Genomic DNA, 21,123 nt, shown 5'->3' with positions numbered 1-21,123 from the left:
GTTGGTCCCTTATATTGTTTGGTAAAAAAATCGCGAAAATCACCCCCTAATTAGCATCACATATACATTTTAACAATACCACTTCACAAAAGTTACTTTGTCTATGTATTGTTTATATGTTCTGTAAGTTTCATCGGTTCAAAGTGCTTCGTTTTGAAGAAGCTGTAGTTAAAATGGCTTCAACGAGTAACTAATCAAGAGTTTAGGCAAATTTTGAACAGCCATAGCATAACCAATTTTTTTCTAACAAGAAAACAAAAAATCAAAAATATTCAGAAAAGCAAAACGTACATTTTATTACTCTTTGAGATTGTTGGATTGTTTTTAAGCTAATTCCATAAACAATTACGATTTTTTTCAAAATAAAAAAAAATATTTCATTTTAAACCCAATTTTTTTCAAAACTGAGCACTTTGAACCAATAAAGCTTATAGATAATATAAACAATACATAAGTAAAATAACTTGTAAAGCGGCAACGATTAATTTTATTTGATAAGCTAATTAAGGGGTGATTTTCGCCATTTTTTTACCAAAAAATAAAAGGGACCAACAATATTTTGAGATTCACTCATTTACTTTTAATGTTAGAAGTACTCCGAGCATATTCTCAAAGAGACACTTGCCAAGGTTGATGTCAATATCACGGTTAACAAAAGTAATATCAGCGATTTGAGTTATGCGAATGACACTGCACTGCCTGTGAGTTCTAAGAAAGAACTGAAGTTATTAGCTGACAGTATTACTGGAGAATGCGAAGATTATGATTATTCGGTCCATCTGGTAGGTGATCTTCCACAACTTCGCTTGTCAGCCCTTGGCCACCACTCTAAAATCTTCTTTGTCTATCTCTTGTCTCTCTGTCTTGCGACGTGTCCTGACCATACCCAACCATACGTCATGATCTACTTATTCGCAGACAAGGGTGAATACGCAACATTTTTGGATGATGTTCGTCATCGAGAATATGTTCGCAACTTGCACAATTTATTGATTTAAATGTGTAGAAACAAAATTCAAAAATTTGAATAGAATCAAATTTTTAATGTTGATTTTTCAAAAATCCAAAACGATTTTTGAAAAATCCTTTTTTGAATTCAACCGTTCACTCACAAACCACATACCTCTAGATATTTATTTGGATATGAAATTCGGCGTCCAAAAGATTTATATCTGATCTAGTGCAAGCTGAAGAATACGCAGGAATTTTAGAATTTAATTTTAGTAGGAAAATTTAAAGACAGCTAAAAATATTTAAATATATTGTGCTACAGTTGGATTTTTTTTAAATTGGTACATTTTTAAGAAAAATAATCCCCACGTAGCTCTCCGCCCTTTTGGATTTTGATTCTACACATTTAAATGAATTAACTGTGCAGGCTGCGGACATATCCTCGATGACGAGCATCACCCAAAAGTTTTGCATATTCACCCCTGCACGCCACCCGTTTTTCCCTTCACGGAGCTTTCCGTCCCTGGCGATTTTGATTAGTTACGTCATGGTCTATTTATTCTCAAATTTTGTTTTTTTTTTTAGCGTATGGCTTAAGTATATCACAGAATATATTTAGATTTATGCATTATACAATGCATCACAAACAGATGTCCAATTTTTTTATATATTCGATTGACCCTTCGGTTGCCATTACAAAGTCTATAGGGTCGCCTGTGTATGCTCTGCGTGGGCAGTCCTGAACAATGTGACTGATCGTCTGTCTTGCAGCGCCGCAGTCACAAGAAGGCGAGGGGAGTTTACCCCATCTGTGGAGGGAGTCGGCGCATCTTCCACAGTTTGTTCGAATTAGATTAAGGGCTGCCCAAATCTTACGGGGACGTTCAAATTCGCCAAGTTTCCCTATGATGTCCGGTAGACTATGGTAATGCGGATCTGTCCTACTTTCCCAATCTTCTCTCCATCGGGTATTTAAGTCAAAGTTGGATTGCTGCAGCGCTTGAGCAGATTGTAGAGGGGGTAACCTGGATCGGAGACGGTTTCCAAGAATATCGGGGATGTCGTTGTGGACTAGAAGCTGGCGACTGTCCATTATTTTGTTATATTCTTTAACCAATGCACGTTCGCGGCGTAGGTTGGGTGGTGCTATATTACTAAGGGTAGGTAGCCACATTGTAGGGGTGGGCTTAATTGTGCCTGTTATCATACGCATAGTACGGTTTAGTTGGGTGTCGACCAGGTGGGTATGCCTGCTATTTAGCCACACTGGAGCACAGTATTCTGCCACCGGATATATCAGGCCAAGAGCAGAGGATCTTAATGTTGATACTGTGGACCCCCATGTAGTACCGCAGAGTTTCTGTATTATATTGTTGCGTGTTTTCAATTTTGCTGCTGTTTTCGTCAGGTGTTCTCTGAATGTGAGCGTTCTGTCTAGAGTAACCCCAAGGTATTTCGGGTATTTATTGTGTTTTAACAGCTTGTTATTAAAATACACTCGCAATTCTCTGTTTGCCAACTTGTTGTTTAGATGAAAAGCTGATACTTCAGTTTTTGTAGTACTTGGCTGTAGTCTCCATTTCTTAAGGTATTCGCTGAGGATGGATAAGTCATTCGTGAGAGTGATTTCTGTAGTTTCTAAAGATTGGTGGCTTGTTGCAAGGGTCCAGTCGTCAGCATATTCAAACTTCCGAGATTCGGTTTCAGGCATGTCAGCAATATAGAGGCTGAAAAGTAAAGGGGCAAGGACAGAACCCTGTGGAAGACCATTGTTAAGTTTCATCTGTCTACTCGTCTCCTTTCATATTATAACCTGGAAGGCTCTGTTGGTCAGCATGTTGTCAATGAGGTTAATTATCTTTCTGCACGGGATAATGCGGGCCAGTTTATATATTAATCCCTGTCTCCAAACAGTATCATATGCTGCTGTTAGATCTATAAATACTGTTGCTGTCTTTTGTTTCTTTTGAAAACTAGCTTCTATAAAAGTTGTTAATGACAGCACTTGGTCCGTACAGCTTCGATGAGGGCGGAAGCCAGCTTGTTCAATGGGGACATTTTCTAGTATCCTGTGACTAATTCTGTTGAGGAGAAGCTTTTCTAATAGTTTATATACCATGCTGAGTAGAGCTATGGGGCGGTAGTTTTCTGGCTTATCGTTTGATTTGCCCGGTTTCGGAATTGTAATTATCTTTGTTCGCTTAAGTGAGAAAGGAATGTTACCTGACTGAAGTATATCATTAAAGAACATTGCAAGCCACTGTTTCGTGTATGCACCACTGTGTATCAAGAACTCTGGATGGATACCATCAAAGCCAGGTGCTTTAATTGATTTCATTTCTTTCAGCGCATGTGTGATTTCAGAAATAAGTATTCTTGCTGAATATTCGGAGTTCGTTCTGTTCATTTGTTTTAATGCCCTTAAGTCTCTTTTCACGTTGGTAGTATGTGTTCGATCTCGTGGAGCTCTGGATAGAGATACTATATGGGAGGCAACCTTGTTAGGAGACATATTTTAGACTCTCTGGATTCCAGCTGGTTAGCTCCTCCAATTTTCCGCAACAAGGACCATGCCTGCCGGCTTGATTTTTTGAAGTCAAGGTTTTCGACAGTCTTTATCCATTTTTGGCGTCTAGCTGTATCGATGTTGTGTAAAAGCTCATCAGCTATTTCTCGGTCACCACTTTCGAGAAACTTCGTGTATAAGTCTTCACATGTTTCAGTCCATCCAGGCACATATTATTTGCGATACCCCCTAGGGATGGTTTTCTTGGCAGTGCTTATTACTGCGCCCACAAACCTCTCATAATGTTTGCTGATTGGAGGGACCCAGCTTAAGGTCCGGTCTAGTTGTTCAGAGAACTTCTTCCAGTTTGCTTTTCTAAGATTCCACCTGGGTCGAGGATATGATCTAATTATTGGAATTGATATTCCGATGGTGATAAGCACCGGACGATGTTGAGTATGTGGGAAGTCTGCAAGGACACTTCTCGCAGTTGTTAGTGGTCTGTCATTGGTATCTTTTGAGACAAAACATAGGTCTGGGTTATATTCTTTTCTCCATGCAGCTGATTTAAATGTTCCTCTGTCTTTGGCATCAAAAACTAGATATGTGTTTTGCTCTTGGGACCATTCTACTAGTGCCTCCCCATTTTCATCATTCGTGGTGTATTTCCACATTTCGTGGTGGCTGTTGAAGTCGCCGATGTATACAGTAGGATGTGGATGAGTCTTTAGCACTTCTGGGTTCCATGTAGTGGCTGGAGGTTTGTATATGTTAACTACGGTAATATCTCCAATCTTGGTGACTACTTCATGTATATTATTTTCATTGGAAGCAGAAAGTAGGAAACCATTTTCTATATTGCAGCGAATGTAGGTTGCGACGCCGTAATGTTCATCATAGGTGGCTCCCAGTAAATCGTAGCCAGGTATCTTTCCCCTTAAATCAAGCTGGACTTTGTCTTCAGTATGGGCCTCTTGTATGGCAACCAGGTCAATGTCGTTATCGTGTAGGATTTTTTGCAACACTTGGCATTTTGCCTGACTTATGCCCTCGATGTTAAGGTGACAGACTCGGATACACGGTCCGAGATCTCTAGTCAGTTGGTTCTGAGAAGAACCTTTATTTGTTCCCATCGTATGTTTACGTATAGATAAGATTTCTGTTTGTGATCAAATTTTGGTGCACTATCACGACCAAGAACGTCACAAAAAAATCCTTATAATTTTTATATTCACACATGTCCGTCACCCCCTTGTCCCCCACGCAGCTGTTCGCCCCCGGAGATTTTGCTTAGTTACGTTATGATGTACTTAATCCCAAATTTTGGTGCACTATCTCTATCACGAGCGTCACAAAAAAAAATAAAAATCGCTATTTTGACCTTTTCTAACTAGTCCCTTCCCCCGTTCAGGTGTCCGCCCGTATGGGAAACTCGTGTACACGACTAATTCAACATATCCCCGTATAGTTTGTCCATATTACTTATCACCAGCAAAATCCGCTTCTATCTCTCCGACTATAAAATATAGGAATGTATGCAAAATGCATTTTTGTATAACTTCAATACTATTAAATTTGCTAAAAAAAATTAAATGTTGGCATTACGAATTTTACCGTTACGATAATAGGTACGAACTTCCTCCGTTACATATTCATATTGCATATTCACCCCTGGCCGCCACCCCTTTGTCCCCTACGGAGCTGTCCGTCTCTGGAGATTTTGATTAGTTACGCCATGATCTACTTATTCCCAAATTTGGTGCACCATCTCGATCACGAGCGTCACAAAAAACTCCTTTAATTTTTATACTCACCCCTGAACGCCACCCCTTTGTCTCCCACGCAGCTTTCCGATTCTGGAAATTTTGCTTAGTTACGTCATGATCTAGGTTCTTGTTACCAAATTTTGTTGCCCTATCTCGACCAATAACGTCACAAAAAACTCCTTATAATTTTTATATTCAACCATATTCGCCACCCCTTTGTCCCCCGTGGAGCTGCCCGGCCCTATAGATTTTGCTTAGTTACGTCATGACCTACCTATTCTAAAATTTGGTGCACTATCTCGATCATGAGCATCTCAAAAAATAACAAAAACCGTAACTTTGACCCCCTTATAACTACCCTCGTCCACCACTCATGTGTTCACCCGTGTGGGAAACGTATTCAACATATCCCTGTATAGTTTGTCCATATTATTTATCACGAGCAAAATCCGCTTCCAGCTCTTGGACTAATACTAAAAGTAATGATACTTAAAAGTTAAAATTTTTTATCTTGAATTATCACTTTAAAGTAGCCAAACTGAGTGTGAAAAATAATAAAAGACAAACTTCAGAACAAAGTATTTACTATAATAATTAATACAATTTACATTACTAGATTATGTTTATTTTAAAACATAATTTAACAAAAAATTTGTCCACGAAATATGAAATGTGTAAAAAATATTTTTTCCACCTACCTCTACCGAAAGTATACTTTTCTGGACCTGATTGTAGGGAGCAAAGTTGTACTTTTCCTCACTAGGGAAGAAAATATTTTTCCTCCCTAGGGAGGAAAAGTAAAAGTGACGTCATGGTGTTTCATTCATGAAATATAACTTATTGACGCCCTGTATAATATCTATTTTCTATTAAGTAAGTATCTATACATTTTACCGTTTATTTATAAAACACTCTGTATTTTGCAGAATGCTAAAAAACAGTAAATTGTTATTTTGATTTAACAATGTTTACATTAATAATTTGACTTATAATTGACAGTTGACAGTTATATTGTACCTACTTGTTAGTTTTAGTTCTAATAATTTTTGTTGGTTAGTTACATAAATAAATGTAGTAAAAATGAAAAAATGACTTGTTATTTGAGGAAGGTGGAAAAACCATATGTATAACATGGGAGTAAAGTGCCTTTTCCTCCCTTGAATGATTACTGCCCTCCGCTACGCGTCGGGCAGTAAACTTCATTCTCGGGAGGAAAAGTACCACTTTCCTCCCTTGTTATACAAATAGCTATTTCCACCTACCTCTACCGAAAGTATACCTTTCCGGACCTGATTGTAGGGAGCAAAGTTGTACTAGGGAGGAAAAGTAAAAGTGACGTCATGGTATTTCATTCATGAAATATAACTTATTGACGCCCTGTACAATATCTATTTTCTATTAGGTAAGTATCTATACATTTTAACGTTTATTTAAAAACACTCTGTATTTTGCAGAATGGTAAAAACAGTAAATTGTTATTCTGATTTAACAATGTTTACATTAATAATTTGACTTATATTTGACAGTTGACAGTTATATTGTACCTACTTGTTAGTTTTAGTTCTAATAAATTTTGTTGGTTAGTTACATAAATAAATTAAGTAAAAATGAAAAAATGACTTGTTATTTGAGGAAGGTGGAAAAACCATATGTATAACATGGGAGTAAAGTGCCTTTTCCTCCCTTGAATGATTACTGCCCTCCGCTACGCGTCGGGCAATAAACTTCATTCTCGGGAGGAAAACTTTCCTCCCTTGTTATACAAATAGCTTATCCTGATGCCGATTCGTTAAATTTATAAACATAATAGTCTAGTAAAATAAACTTACACTACATGTAAATCAAAATGTAAATTCGTACAGGTTGAAACAAATTTTATATCAAAGTTTAGGTGGGTACAAAAGATATTTTCAAGAAAGTATCCAAATCATACAAGGGGATCATTGTTTAAATAATTAAAAATGGGTCATTTTTGCAAAAAAAATACTTTTTTAACTGCTGAGGTCATTCAATTACTAAACTATTTATTTAAATAATTATACATAAAACTTATTTTTATACGCTAAAATTATTTTTAGCGTTTTAAATAAGCACTATAAAATATCTTACTTTACAGGAGAAGTTGCGCTAAGTTATCAGTATTAATAAAAAAAAATTAGTCCAAAAATATTTAATATTTTTTGAGATATTGAATTTGATTATTAAATGTTGCTCTATTTTCAATTGCAAAAACGCGGTTGTTGCCAAAGAAATATTCACCGGTATTAAATCTTATTATTTTTATTTTTATGTATATTTTGGATAAATGTATTGATACATTTAAATTTCAATTAAACTTCACCTTAAAATGGCATTTGAAAATTATTCAAATTTGTTTATAATTTTTCTTTTAATAACGTCGCGGTTATTAAATATTTTGAAATGCCGTTTTGATAATTGGGTTCCTGGGAATTGTTCACTAATTAACAAATTTTTTTGTCTTTTTTTTTTTATTGGAGTTATATTACTACGGACCCTTTTAGGGTTAAGTTTCATTAAGAATATCGAATCTCTAAGTTGTAGATTCTAGACCTAAAAATATTAAGATTGGTCTAAAATCACTTAAACAAAATGTGGCTACTTACTGAGTTACAGGGTGTTTTAATTAAAAATTTAAAAATTATTTTTACCAAGTACTTTCAAACTATTTGACGTATTCTTATTATACTTAGCAGAAAGTGTGGGTACTATACAGTCTACTAAATTGTGATAAATAAAAGTTTCTAGCTACTACCAGAGGCGTACGACAGGGGATAGTAAATGGTTGACCCTTCCCAAATTCTACGCCACTGAGGGAATTACTATTTTAGCGAAATTTTTCGATTCTCCAATACTTTATATGTAAATAATATACTCTTTACTGGTAACGATTAAGTCATTAGTTTTCGAGATATTGGACGTTAAAAATGAAATGGCATAGTTATTTTGATTCATTCATTCATTCATTTTAAACTTCAAATATCTCTCAAACTGATGACTTTATGGATACCAATAAAGTTATTTACATACAAAGTATTGGAGAATCGAAAAATTTCGCTAAAATAGTAATTCACTCAGTGGCGTAGAATTTGGGAGGGTCAATCATTCACTATGCCCTGTCGTACGCCTCTGGCACTAGCTAGAAACGATTATTAATCACAATTTAGTAGGGTGTATAATAGCCACACGTTCTGCCAAGTATGATAAGGATACGTCAAATAGTTTTAAAGTAATTGGTAACAATAATTTCTAAATTTTTAAATAAAACACCCTGTAACTCAGTAAGTAGTCACATTTTATTTAAAAGATTTTGGTTAAATCTTAATATTTTTTGGTCTAGAATCTACAACTCAGAGATTCGACATTCTTAATAAAATTTAACCCTAAAAGGGCCAGTAGTAATATAACTCCAAGAAAAAAAAAGAAGAAAAAACGACAACAAAATTTTGTTAATTAGTAAAAAATTCCCAGGATCCCAATTATCGAAACGGCATTTCAAAATACTTAATCCCCGCGACGTTATTAAAAAAAACAAATTATAAACAAATTTGAATAATTTTCAAATGCCATTTTAGGGAGTTTAATTGGAAATTGAATTTATAAATATATTTATCGAAAACATAGATAAAAATAAAAATAATTAGATCCCAAGTTGGTGAATATTTTTTTGGCAACAACCGCGTTTTTGGAATTGAAAATATAGTAACATTTAATAAACAAATTCAATATCTCAAACAATATTAAATATTTTTCAACCAATTTTTTTTGCTTAATACTGGTAACATAGCGCAACTTAGTCTGTAAAATAAGATATTTTGTAGTGCTTATTTAAAACGCTAAAAATAATTTTTTGCAAATTTGTTTTTAAAGTTTTATATACAATTATTTAAATAAGTAGGGGGTCAAATTTAATTTAGTAAGTCTTATGTGAAAGATTTACCCTTAAACTTTGCAGAAAAAAGTCCCGTAGACCTTTATTAATAAGTGACTAACCTCAGCAGTTAAAAAAGTATTTTTTTTTTGCAAAAATGACCCCTTTTTAATTATTTAAACAATGATCCCCTTGTATGATTTGGATACTTTCTTGAAAATATCTTTTGTACCCACCTAAACTTTAATATAAAATTTGTTTTGACCTGTACGACTTTACATTTTGATTTTTTTTTATAATACGTTAATAAAAATAAATAGAATAATTCCATTTTTGTTACAAATTGTACCGTTACTAATATGTATAGATACGAACAGTCGTCGTTACAAACTGTCGCCGTTACGAACTGTCGTCGTTACGAACTGCCGCCGTTACGAATTGTCCATTACCATTTGTGGTGTTACGAACTGTAGCATTATGAGATGTCTTGTCACGATTTTGGTTTTTATGCGGAGTATAAGAAACTAGAAAAAATATTCTGGTTGACATTTCTTTTCTTACAAATTAAAAGGGGACCGAAAGTAAAGGGTAAGCGGGCCGCAAGTGTCTGATGACCATTGACCTAGAAAACCTCAAATTTTTCACAATCCATCTCTCTGTGTTAAACAAGTGCCATTCTCATTTTTAACTTAAATACTAACTACATCACAGGTAATATTGTATATAGGATGAGTGGGGAGGAACGCGCCAAACTTTAAGGCTGTATAATATATGTTAAAGTAATAAAAAATAACTCATTGTTATTCGATTTTCATTTGTTTCCGAGATATGCGGTGTTAAAATTTTTATTACAAACTGACGATTTATCTATTGCTCTAAAACCGGTTAAGGTGTGCAAATGAAATTTGGTGGGTTTTAAGACATAGTTATTGCGCATATTTTGACACACAATTAAGAACCAACAGAAAAGTTCACCCACGGGAAGTACTTGACGTACGCACAATAACATCTGCGAATGTGGGAACGCAACACGGAATGGTTATATGTAAGTACCGTCACGCGTACATAATAGAGAGAAAGAAACCACCTAACTACATCACCAAGTTCAACATAGAATCCCTACAAGACGAAAGTACTAAGGATCTCTACCAAAAAAGACTTGAGGAAAAGATCAATCTCAGCCCTATTGAAATCACAGACAATATAAACGAAGCATGGGAAAAAATAAAAAATCATATAACTAGTAGTGCAAAAGAAGCCATTGGAGAAAGAACAATTGACTTAAACAGCGGCAGAAACCAAAAACCATGGTTCACACAGGAAGTCAAAGATTTAGCAAAAGAGAAGAAAGATGCATACGTAAGATATATTAACAATAGGACCCCAGAAGAATATCAAAGATATAAATCAGAAACAACTAACAGAATCAAAGATCTAAAACAAATATATTGGGAAAAATTCTCAAATGACATGGAACATGATTTACGAGGAGGTCAAAGGAAGGTATGGAACATGTTGAGGAACAGGAAGAAGCCGGTTACCGAAGAATTACAAATTAACGCAATAAAACCAGAAGAATGGGTAACTCATTTCGAGAATCTATACAAAGACGATAACGACGATAATAATGAAGTACAAAGAAATGACCTACAAAACATTCACCAAGAAGAAACAGAGAATGACAACATCACCCAAGAAGAAGTAAACGAAGCAATCAAAAGATCAAAAAATAGAAAATCACCAGGTCCGGATAATATACCAAATGAATTAATTAAATACGGAGGTACAAAAATAATAGAAGAGATAACAACATTATTCAAAAAAATTGTAAACAACATGGCAGTACCAGAGGAATGGAGAGAGAGTATAACAATACCCATCTACAAGAAAGGCCTAAAGACAGATCCTACGAACTACCGAGGAATTACACTACTCAATTCTACATCAAAACTATTGACAAAAATTCTATCCCAAAAAATATATAAGAAAGCCGGTGTATCGGAAGAACAACAGGGTTTTCGCCCAAACAGATCTACAATAGACGCTATTTTCATAATGCGACAATTAGTTGAGAAATCAATAGAATTCGACAAGCCCATGTTCACATGCTTTGTAGATCTGAAACAAGCATTCGACAGAGTACGATTAAAGGACGTGCTCACTATCCTTGAAAAGAAAAACATAGGTCAGAGGTATAGACACATAATCAAAGAGCTCAATAGATCCAACAAAACACGAATTAAAACCACACACGGGCTCACGGAAGAAATCAAAATCAATGCAGGCATTAGACAAGGGGACAGCCTCAGTCCATGCCTATTTAATTTAATAATGGATGAAGTTATAGGTAGTGTTAACATAATGAATCAGGGATACAAAATGGGTAACCGAACCATGAGAATACTTTGCTACGCAGATGATGCAATCTTAATAGCCGAAAACGAAGATGACTTACAACGCCTACTACAAAAATTCAAAATAACCGCCGAAAAGTATAACCTGACACTATCCAAAGAGAAAACCCAATCGATGGTAATATCCAGGAACCCAATTAGATGTAAGTTAGTAGTGGACGACCATATAATCGAACAGGTAATGGATTGCAGATACTTAGGTGTGGAAATATCTAGCGACAGGCATCTGTGGCAAGAATCAAAACAGCAGGCAATGAAAGCAGCGAGAATATCTGGTTTCCTGAGGGATATAATCTGGAGGAATAAATATATGAGCACCGAAAGCAAAGTCCGCATTTATAAGACATGTGTTAGACCCGTACTGACATACGCAGCTGAGACAAGGGCCGAGACAACAAAGACCAAACAGATAATGAGAACAACAGAGATGAAAACCCTAAGATCCATAAGAGGTATCACACTCAGAGATAGAGTACGAAACGAAGACACATTGAGAGAGCTAGGCGTTCAGGACGTAGTGAGATGGACAAGAGCGCGACGACGCATGTGGAGGGACCACGTAGATCGGATGGACCCTGAACGTATGGCGCATTGGGCGAAAACAAAGAAGCCCAACACCAAGCGACCCATAGGAAGACCCAAAAAACGATGGTACGAGAGTTGGAGCTCCGGATCGCAGCAAAGACTGTAACAGAAGAAACAGGACATAGTCCTATTACAAGAAGAAGAAGAAGAAGAAGAATTAAGAATTTTATGTTCACCATTGGCGCGCATACAGATAAGGGCCTGAAATTTTTTAAAGAGAAAAAAATAATACGCCACTGAGATATTTCAAATTAATTATATTTGAATTCCCTGTTTAATTTCTGACAAACCATCTATCTTTATGTTTGTTCATACGACGCTGCGTTTGCATGCAAAAAATAAAATATCTTAACGCTTACAAAGTATTCGAAACAAGTTTCTACACATTAGAAACTTAGTCGAAAATTTTGTAAGGGTTAAGATGTTTTATTTTTTGCATGAAAACTAAGCGTCGCATGAAAAAAAGGGAAGATAGATTTTTTCTCACAAATTGAAAGGGGAATTCAAAAAAGATTTTTAATTTGAAATATTTCAGTGGTGTACCATTTTTATCTTTAAATAATTTCAGAGTATTACACGTAAGCGCGCCAATGGTCAATATTAAATTCTTAGTTGTGTGTCAAAACATGCGCAATAACTACGTCTTAAAATCCACCAAATTTCATTTGCACACCTCAATCGGATTTAGAGCAATAATTAAATAGTCAGTTTGTAATAAAAATTTGAACACCCCGTATCTCGGAAACAAATGAAAATCGAATAACAACATATTAGTTATTTTTGATTATTTTTACGTATATTATACAGTCTTGAAGTTTGGCGCGTTCCTCCCCACTCACCCTGTACATGTACAGGGGTGTCCCCGAAAATAGTGCGTTTCTTTAAGGTGTGGATATAATACAGAATGTAGAACAAAAAAGTCCTATAACATTTTTTCTAAAGTTAACCGTTTCCAAAAAAAAAATACATTGTTCTCCATATAAACGAACTTATATTTTCATAAAATTTAAAAATTTGGCATCACTGTACAAGAACTGTTAGTGAGTTAGGTTATTGACACCAGAAAAATGTAGGTCAGACAGATACACCTGCAAAATAATTATACCACCCCATGTTTGAAAATAACAAAACAAGAATTTGTTTGTTGGCTTAGGATGAAGATATGGTTTAATGTAAATACTAAATAAAGGTTAACGCTGCCACTATTTTTGAATTGTGATTGTCTATGTTTAGATTTTTGTATACATAGTTGTCAGATTTCAATTTGCAGACCAAAATGTATTTTGGTTTTTTGGCCAAACGGTTGAATTTAGAAAAAAATGTTATAAGACTTTTTTGCTCTACATGGTACCTTCTACCTATACCTTTAAGGAACGCACTATTTTCGGGGACATCCTGTATCAATAGGATATAATATATCAATAAAACAAATTAAAAAGTAGTAACATTACATTTTACTTTCAAATACAGATACATGTTTTTCAGATTTCTGTGGTACGTTACAAAAAGCAAAACAATCCAATGGAGTAATTTCTGCATCTTGAAGCGTTTGGGGAAGATGCTGATTAAGAGTTTCCGGTAAGAGTAACGAAGAAGTTCCTCCCATTATTAACATGGTCCCCATTATTATTAAAGGCAATATAAGGATATCGGAACCCTAAAAATTTTTTAAAGATTTCAAATTTTTTAAAGTAATAAACGTTATACTCTAGGTCGGGAAAAGGAACATTTTGTGCTTGGGAAAATGTTCGTAGGTTTATTTTTGGTTAAGATATCGATATTTTAAGAGCCTATGAGGCGCACGATCAACTAGCAACGAAATCATATGCGCGCAAACCGCGATTGGTACAAATTATAGTTTACTGCATGATACTATAAATAACGAGATAGTATCTTCCCATAGCGCAAATACGTCAGAGTTCGCACATGATGACGTAACTGGAGACCTGCATTTGAATTTGAATTCTTGTTAAAGTTAAATGGGATTTGTATGCATTCTGTGATGAAATTATTAAATTAGCAAAATAATATTAAACGAGTTTTTGTGTTATTTTTTTTATAAAAGACATATTACTTTTACGAAGATGAAATATAAAATACACTTAGCTTACAACCGCGAACAATTCAAACTTGTCGGACATTACGAACCATTACGAACTTGCAGGTCTCCAACTACGTCACGACTCCTTTCTCTTCAGGATGCATAAAATATTATCTTCTTATTTATAGTATCATGGTTTACTGCAAGCTTAAAGGTATGTATAGATATGCGAGCCGCGCACATCGCGCCGTCAGAAGTTGAATCGTGTGCGCACCGTTTGTGTGTCACTTGAAAACACGTACTAACGCTACTAATCTAACGAACCCGCCACGAACGCGTACCGTACACACGGAGCAAAGTGTTCGGCGTGCATATCTAGACGTACCTTTAGGTTTTAAACAGACGAACCACTCTACAGCGCTAGGCTATAACCACTCTGCAGAGTGGTGTGTCTGTTTTAACGCTAACTTTAAAAGGGGTTAATTTTAATACAAATAAATATAAAGTAATTTAACAAATTTTGTTTTAAAGCTTTAAAATAAGACCTTGGAAGCTCATGTACATTTATCAAAGCCGAGTAACAATAAATTGAAGAAGCTTCGAAAAATGTTTAGTTTGCAATGATTTTGCACTAATTTTACAATATCTCGAGTTCCAATTATTATAGGGTCATAATTGTAACGCCATTTTCTTTGCCTTTTTAAGGAATAAATTTTATATGAAAAAAAATATCTCTTTTGGTTTACGGGTTAGAGCCTGTACACCCATAATTTGAGGCTTAGAAATCGAAAAAGGGATCATGAGAGGTGAATGGCAAATTGTGATAATTCTTTATATTTTCGAGGTCGGTGAATCCGAATATGAAGTTTATTTTTATCTAGAATTGGTGGAAATCAAATTTTATGCAAAAATACGAAAAATCAATTTTGATTGAAAGAAATCAATATTTCTTTTGAAAATATTACTGTGCCATTTTTGAAGTATTTAGATAACAACGAGCTTTGCCAAATGTTTAAACGAATTAAAAAAAGAGTTATTAATTTTTAAACATTTTGTCGTCAGATTTCGTTACTTTTAACCAATACAGCGTTAAAATATAAGTGATGAAGAAGTTTTCTGGAAAATTTCAAGTCAAAATATGCAATGGGAAACAAGTTATATGACTTTAAAAAACGCACACATAGTGTTAGGCAAGCGGCAGCAACCCCTAAAATGATGTTATACCGACCATGAAAATCAAATTTAAGGTGAATGACCAATTTTATGTTTTCGAGGTCGCGGAATCTGAATATTATGATGTTTACTTTTATTTAAAATTGGTGGAACGTGCTCAAAAATCAAATTTTATGCAAAAATGCAAAAAATCAAATAAGATGATTTTTCAACTTTAACTAGCTGTATCTTCGATTGCTGTAAATATTTCCTTTCGAAAATATTACTGCATTATCTTTGAAGTATTTAGACAATAATGTGATTTGTCCAAGTTGATTAAACCAATTAAAATAGGAGTTGTTAATTTTTAAACATTTTGTCGTCAGATTTCGTTAGTTTTATGTTTACTTAAAAAAGTTCAGTAACAAATTTTTTAGCTTATAATAATTTTAACCAACCAAACTTTTAGACATAATAAGTCATGAAGAAGTTTTCTGGATAATTTAAAGTCCAAATGTGCAATAGGAAAAACGTTATGTGACTTTATATACGAGTAGCACTCCCCCACAAATTTTTTTAAATTTTTTTTCAAATTCAAAAGACAAAAAATTTTCAAATCGATTTTTATAGAAAACCGTGTGTCCTACCGACTTAAAGCTAGAGTACCTTTTAGTACTAGAATACCTCACAATTTAATAATCCAGAGTCAAAAATGCTAAAAATTTAAAGACAAAAAAGTTATGCGATAAAATAACCGTAGCCCTAACCAAAACGGACGCCTATGGCCGATACTAGATCTTCGCAATGGATGGAATCGATTATCCTCTAGAAGATAAATAATATGCGTACCAATTTTCGTTTTTCTAACTCGAAATGTTCTGAAGGTATTTAAGAAAAACTAATTAAATGACGTCATCTTCATAGAGTTCTAGCTCCCTCAGGAAGCATTTTTTTCGGTCTAGGTGAATTTGGTTAAATTGTCTTAAAAACATCTTAGGAATCTCCTGTCTTAATTTGTCAGTAGAGTTTGTGGATACTCTCTTCTTCTTCTTCTTAACTCAGGAGAGACTCGTTAGTCTCTGGCACTTGGTCATAAGACCTTTGTACCAAACCCTGTTCTTCTCCTTAAACTTTAATAAGTCCTGTGGCCTCAACGAAGGCCAACAGTTTTCTTATTGGTAGTTTTAAGATCTCTTCTGGTTCAAACCTCATTTGACCAGTGAAGTTCTGCCTTACATCACCTAGCACACTGCAATAGCATAGTATGTGTATGGCAGTTTCTTCTTCCATTTCGCACTTTCTGCACCATGGTTCATTCACCTTACCTAGTTTGTATAGGTGATTTCTTAAACGACAATGTCCAGTCACCATTTCAGTGACCGTTTTGATCTCTCGTTTATTGAGGTTCATCAAACTGTTCGAGAGTTTTTTATCAATATTCTTGATTATTTTTTTAGTCTGGATTTGCCCTTGAGTGGTTCTCCATTTATTTTGATGATTCTTTATCAGCCATTTCTGAACCTCGTTTTTCATAGCATCTTTAGTGATGCCACAGAAAGGTTCTGGGCCTTCAAAAGTTTTTCTCGAGCCTTGTTTCGCTAACATATCTGCTCGTTCGTTCCCATGCACCCCTTCATGACCCGGCACCCATATTAAAGACACTTTGTTGTCTTTTGCCAGGTTATTGAGGAGATCTTTGCAGTTTCTCACCAGTTTTGATTTGGTGAGAGGGTTCTTTACAGCCAGAATAGCCGATTGGCTATCTGTGTAAATGTTGATTCTCTTAGCTTTAGGGTCCTCATCAATTATTTCATCAATGCAGGCCACCAAAGCAAAAACTTCAGCCTGGAACACCGTTGTATGTTGACCTAGGCTGTAAGATTTATTATAGTTACATGTTTGCCCAAAGACTCCTGATCCAGTACCATGGGCAGTTTTAGATCCATCAGTGAAGCATATTAAGTCTCCATTAATGTTTGGGACTTTTTGTTCTCTAGATGGTATAATTGTGTTAATCTTCTCAGTGAAGATTAGTTCTGGTGTCATCATATCTAAGTTCATCATAAAGATGTATTCCTCAAGTATAGTCCCAGTAATGTTTGTGTGGCTATTCAATACATAATTTGGCCTCCAAGTATTGTTTGCTTTGAGCCTCAGGATGGTCATAAAGGCTACCGCCGAAATATACAATTCCAGCGGAGAGACACCTGTGATAGCCTCTAATGAAGCCGTTCCTGTACTATTCAAGGCTCCTGCTATATTTAGAAGCGCTTGTCTTTGTAGGGTGGTGAGAGTGGTCACACAAGATTGCAAAGCCGTCTTTCTCCACCAGAGTACTGACCCCTAAGTAACTGTCGGTCGTATCACTGATGTGTACAACCAACATATCACCTTTGGTTTCAATCCCCAGGTTTTACCTACAACTCGTCTGCAGTTCCAGAAGAGTCGCTTAGCCCTATTGGTTATATTGGTAATATGAGTATTCCAATTGAGTTTCGAATCCAGGGTTACCCCTAGATACTTAACCTCATTGGTTCTTTCCAGTACCTCTCCAAATAATTTCAGCTCACTCAGTCCAGTAAGCTTCCTCTTATTTTTAAAGGCTACCAGTTTAGTTTTAGAAGGGTTCACGGAGAGGTTTTCTTTTAGACACCAGTTCTCTATGTAGTGAAGGGCATATCGCATCTGATACGCAACAGTGCTGGGAAATTTTCCCCTAGTTACTATCACGATATCATCTGCGAAACCCTGGACCCAGATTCCTTGGGCGCTTAGCCCATGAATCAGATCATCGACAACTATGTTCCATAATGACGGTGACAATACACCGCCTTGAGGGCATCCCTTAGTTGCCCTCAGATTTATGGTATCTTCATGCGTATCTGTGGATATTATTCTGCTCTGAAGCATCTGAATAATCCACTTGCATGTTGTGTTGTTGATTTTCTTCCTCACCAGTGCGCTTTGTATAGACTCGATTGAGGTATTATCAAATGCACCTTCTATATCTAAAAATGCAGCAAGGGCGACTTCTTTCTGATGCAGACTCCTTTCGAGTTCCGACACTATATTGTGCAGGGCGGCTTCACCTGATTTCCCTGCCTGATACGCCCATTGCCGTTGGTGCAGTGGATTTTCATTTAAATTGTTTTTCTTGATGTGTTCGTTCAAGATTTTTTCCATGGTTTTTAACATGAATGAGGTCAGACTTATAGACCTGTAGGATTTTGCTAAGGTGTAATCTGTTTTTCCTGGTTTGGGAATAAACGCCACCCTTGCCCTTCTCCAAGCTTTGGGAATATATCCCAGAGCATGGCTAGCTCTAAATATTGTGATCAGGGGACCCATGATTATTTCCAGACCCTCCTGGAGAAGCTTAGGAAATATACCATCCGGTCCCGCAGTTTTATAAGGTTCAAAAGTTTCAATAGCCCATCTGACCTTGTGAGAACCAAAGATCTCGTCAGAGGTCAGCCAGTCCCTTTTGGTTGGGCTATTGTTTGCTTGATGATTGTTATTAGCAGTCAATTGCGTCGACCCTGGAAAGTGAACACTTAAAAGATGCTCTACAGCCTCCTTCTCTGTGTCCGTATACTTCACATTGGGCAATTTCATTGACTTGGGTTTGTTAATGTTATCTCTTTTGAGGATTCTGTTAACTCAGGCGCTTTCAGGTACACTTTCAATGTTTTCACAGAATTCTCTCCAGGATCTTTCCTTAGCGGATTGGATTTTCTTATTATAGGTTTTCAGTTTAGCCTTATATGCTTCCCAATCACCTGATTTCTTCGCCCTATTGAAGAGTCGTCTTGTTTCTCTTTTGAGATCAGACAGCTCCTTATTCCACCAAGTTACTTGCCTGGGAGGGTGACTTTCTTTTAACGGGCAGTTTTCCTCATATGAGACGACTATTTTATGCTGCAACCAGTTTACTGCCATCTCAGCCTCAACATTGTTTTTTGGCCTTTTAGGATAATTCCGTACCCTTGTTCCAAGATCCCTCTAAAAGGATTCCCAATCGGTCACCTTAGGATCTCTATAGAACCTTGGTTCCGGTTTGACCGAGTTTATCTCAAAGCATCTGTATGCATGATCCGATAAGGATAACGCATCCGACACATGCCAGTCAGATATTATGTTCCCAATCCCCATAGAGCATAGGCTTAGGTCGATTAGTGATTCTGCTCTTGATGTCCTGAAGGTGGGCTTATTACCCCTGTTCAGAAGATCAAGTTCAGTAGTGCAAAGTTACTCAAAAAGTAACTTACCTCTATTGTTTGTATCTCTGCTTCCCCAAATTATGTGGTGGGCGTTGGAGTCGACTCCAATGATAAGTTCTGTATGGTTATCATTGGTGTATTCTAGAAGGTTCTCTAGGTTAGTCCCTGGAAGTTGTTCTTTACTGTCAATAGGAAGGTAAAGAGATGCAACAATCAACTCTGTAACCAACCCATTGCAATTCAGTTTAATTCTGGCAGCTGTCATGTCTCCCGTACAGAGCTCCATAACTGGTACCAGGTTAAGGTCAGATCTACAAAATATACAAGTTCTGATTTTATTGTCAGGTGCTCCCAAAATTAGTTCCCATCCCTTAACATTTAATCCCCGTATCTTACCTTCATTTATCCACGGTTCTTGAATAAGCACCATATCAATGTTTTTCTCAGCTACTTCCTGGCACAAAAGTGCCGAAGCTGTTTTTTTGTGCTGCAAATTGATCTGTATGATCTTAATTTTGCAGTTTATTCATTTTTGGGGTCTCTAACAGGCCCTCTTGTAATTTCTTTCACCTGCATAGATTCCCCTTCGGCCTCCTGCAGTTCGGAAGTAATCGTTGCAGGTTTTGGTTCCCCAATGTTCCCAGCCTGTCTTGCTTTACCCTCTTCCAACGGTATAATACTTGCTCGCTGTAGAAGGTAATAAGGCTTCCATTGAAGCCTTTCGATCTGTGCCTCTGACTCCTTATCAATTCTGAGACTCACATGTAGTCCTCCGTCAGTTGCTGGTTTGGAACTCAGAATTGCCCAACGACTGGTCCTTAGTTCAGGATTTTGTTTTTCAATTCGTGCCAGTGGCACTTTCAGATCCTCATTTTTAGTCTCTGCACATCAGTACACGCTTCGATTTTGGGAGTTCCTCAGCCTTAACGACCTTCCACTCCGTATTTTCTTCCAAGAAATCCTTTGTGATCTTAAAGGACTCCTCGTCAGCACATATCAACCCATAGTATCCATCCATGAGCCGATTACCTTCGTAACGAGGTGCGCAAGGAACCTCATCGATAAGTTTAATTAGGGCCTCTTTCATTGCCCCAACGTCTTTTTCCGTTACAGATATGTCTGGGTATTCTTTGGAAATTATTGCCGTCTTTATTCCCGTAAGAGCTGCTTTGTAGTTGCTGCTGAGCTTTTTGAAAGAGGCAGCAGCAGTTCTGCTCTTTTTTGTTAATTTCTCCTCAGGAGTGCTTCTATCAGACACAGTCCGCTTGACAGCTTGTGTGATTTCGGCATTTCCAGGAGTTTTATTTTGAGGTCTAGGAGGTAATTTGACCTTAGAAGTGTCAATTCCCTGTTCTCTCATTTTCCGAAGCTTTCTTCTCTGTGCCCCAGATATTTTTGGCCGAGAAACCTCATCCTCAGCATCTTTTAAAGGAGTCCGCATTGCGTCCTCAGTATTTTTATTACCCGATGTGATGGGATTATTTTCTTCCAGATTCTGCCGAACAGTCTCAGTGGAAGTTTGATTGTTTGTTGGGTTCTCCTGCGAGACCCCTAGGGTTAAATCTTTTAAATTTTTGCATGGTTCCATATTGATCCCAC

The 21,123-nt window shown here is 36.3% G+C and overlaps 1 protein-coding gene across 1 annotated transcript in view; it reads right to left on the bottom strand.

The window, feature by feature from the left end:
* Positions 1 to 13,547: 13,547 nt before the first annotated feature.
* The window catches only part of LOC126890739 (beta-alanine transporter), a 161,388-nt gene continuing 153,812 nt past the window's right edge, over positions 13,548 to 21,123 (bottom strand). The window contains exon 9 of the mRNA XM_050659910.1: positions 13,548 to 13,768. Within this exon, the coding sequence (XP_050515867.1) occupies positions 13,559 to 13,768 (210 nt within the window). The 3' untranslated portion in view covers positions 13,548 to 13,558. The remainder of the gene's footprint in view (positions 13,769 to 21,123) is intronic.

This window comes from Diabrotica virgifera, chromosome 8 (assembly GCF_917563875.1).
Source record: "Diabrotica virgifera virgifera chromosome 8, PGI_DIABVI_V3a".
In the NCBI taxonomy this organism is placed as follows: Eukaryota; Metazoa; Arthropoda; class Insecta; order Coleoptera; family Chrysomelidae; genus Diabrotica; species Diabrotica virgifera.
This window is presented reverse-complemented; position numbering and strand designations above follow the sequence as displayed.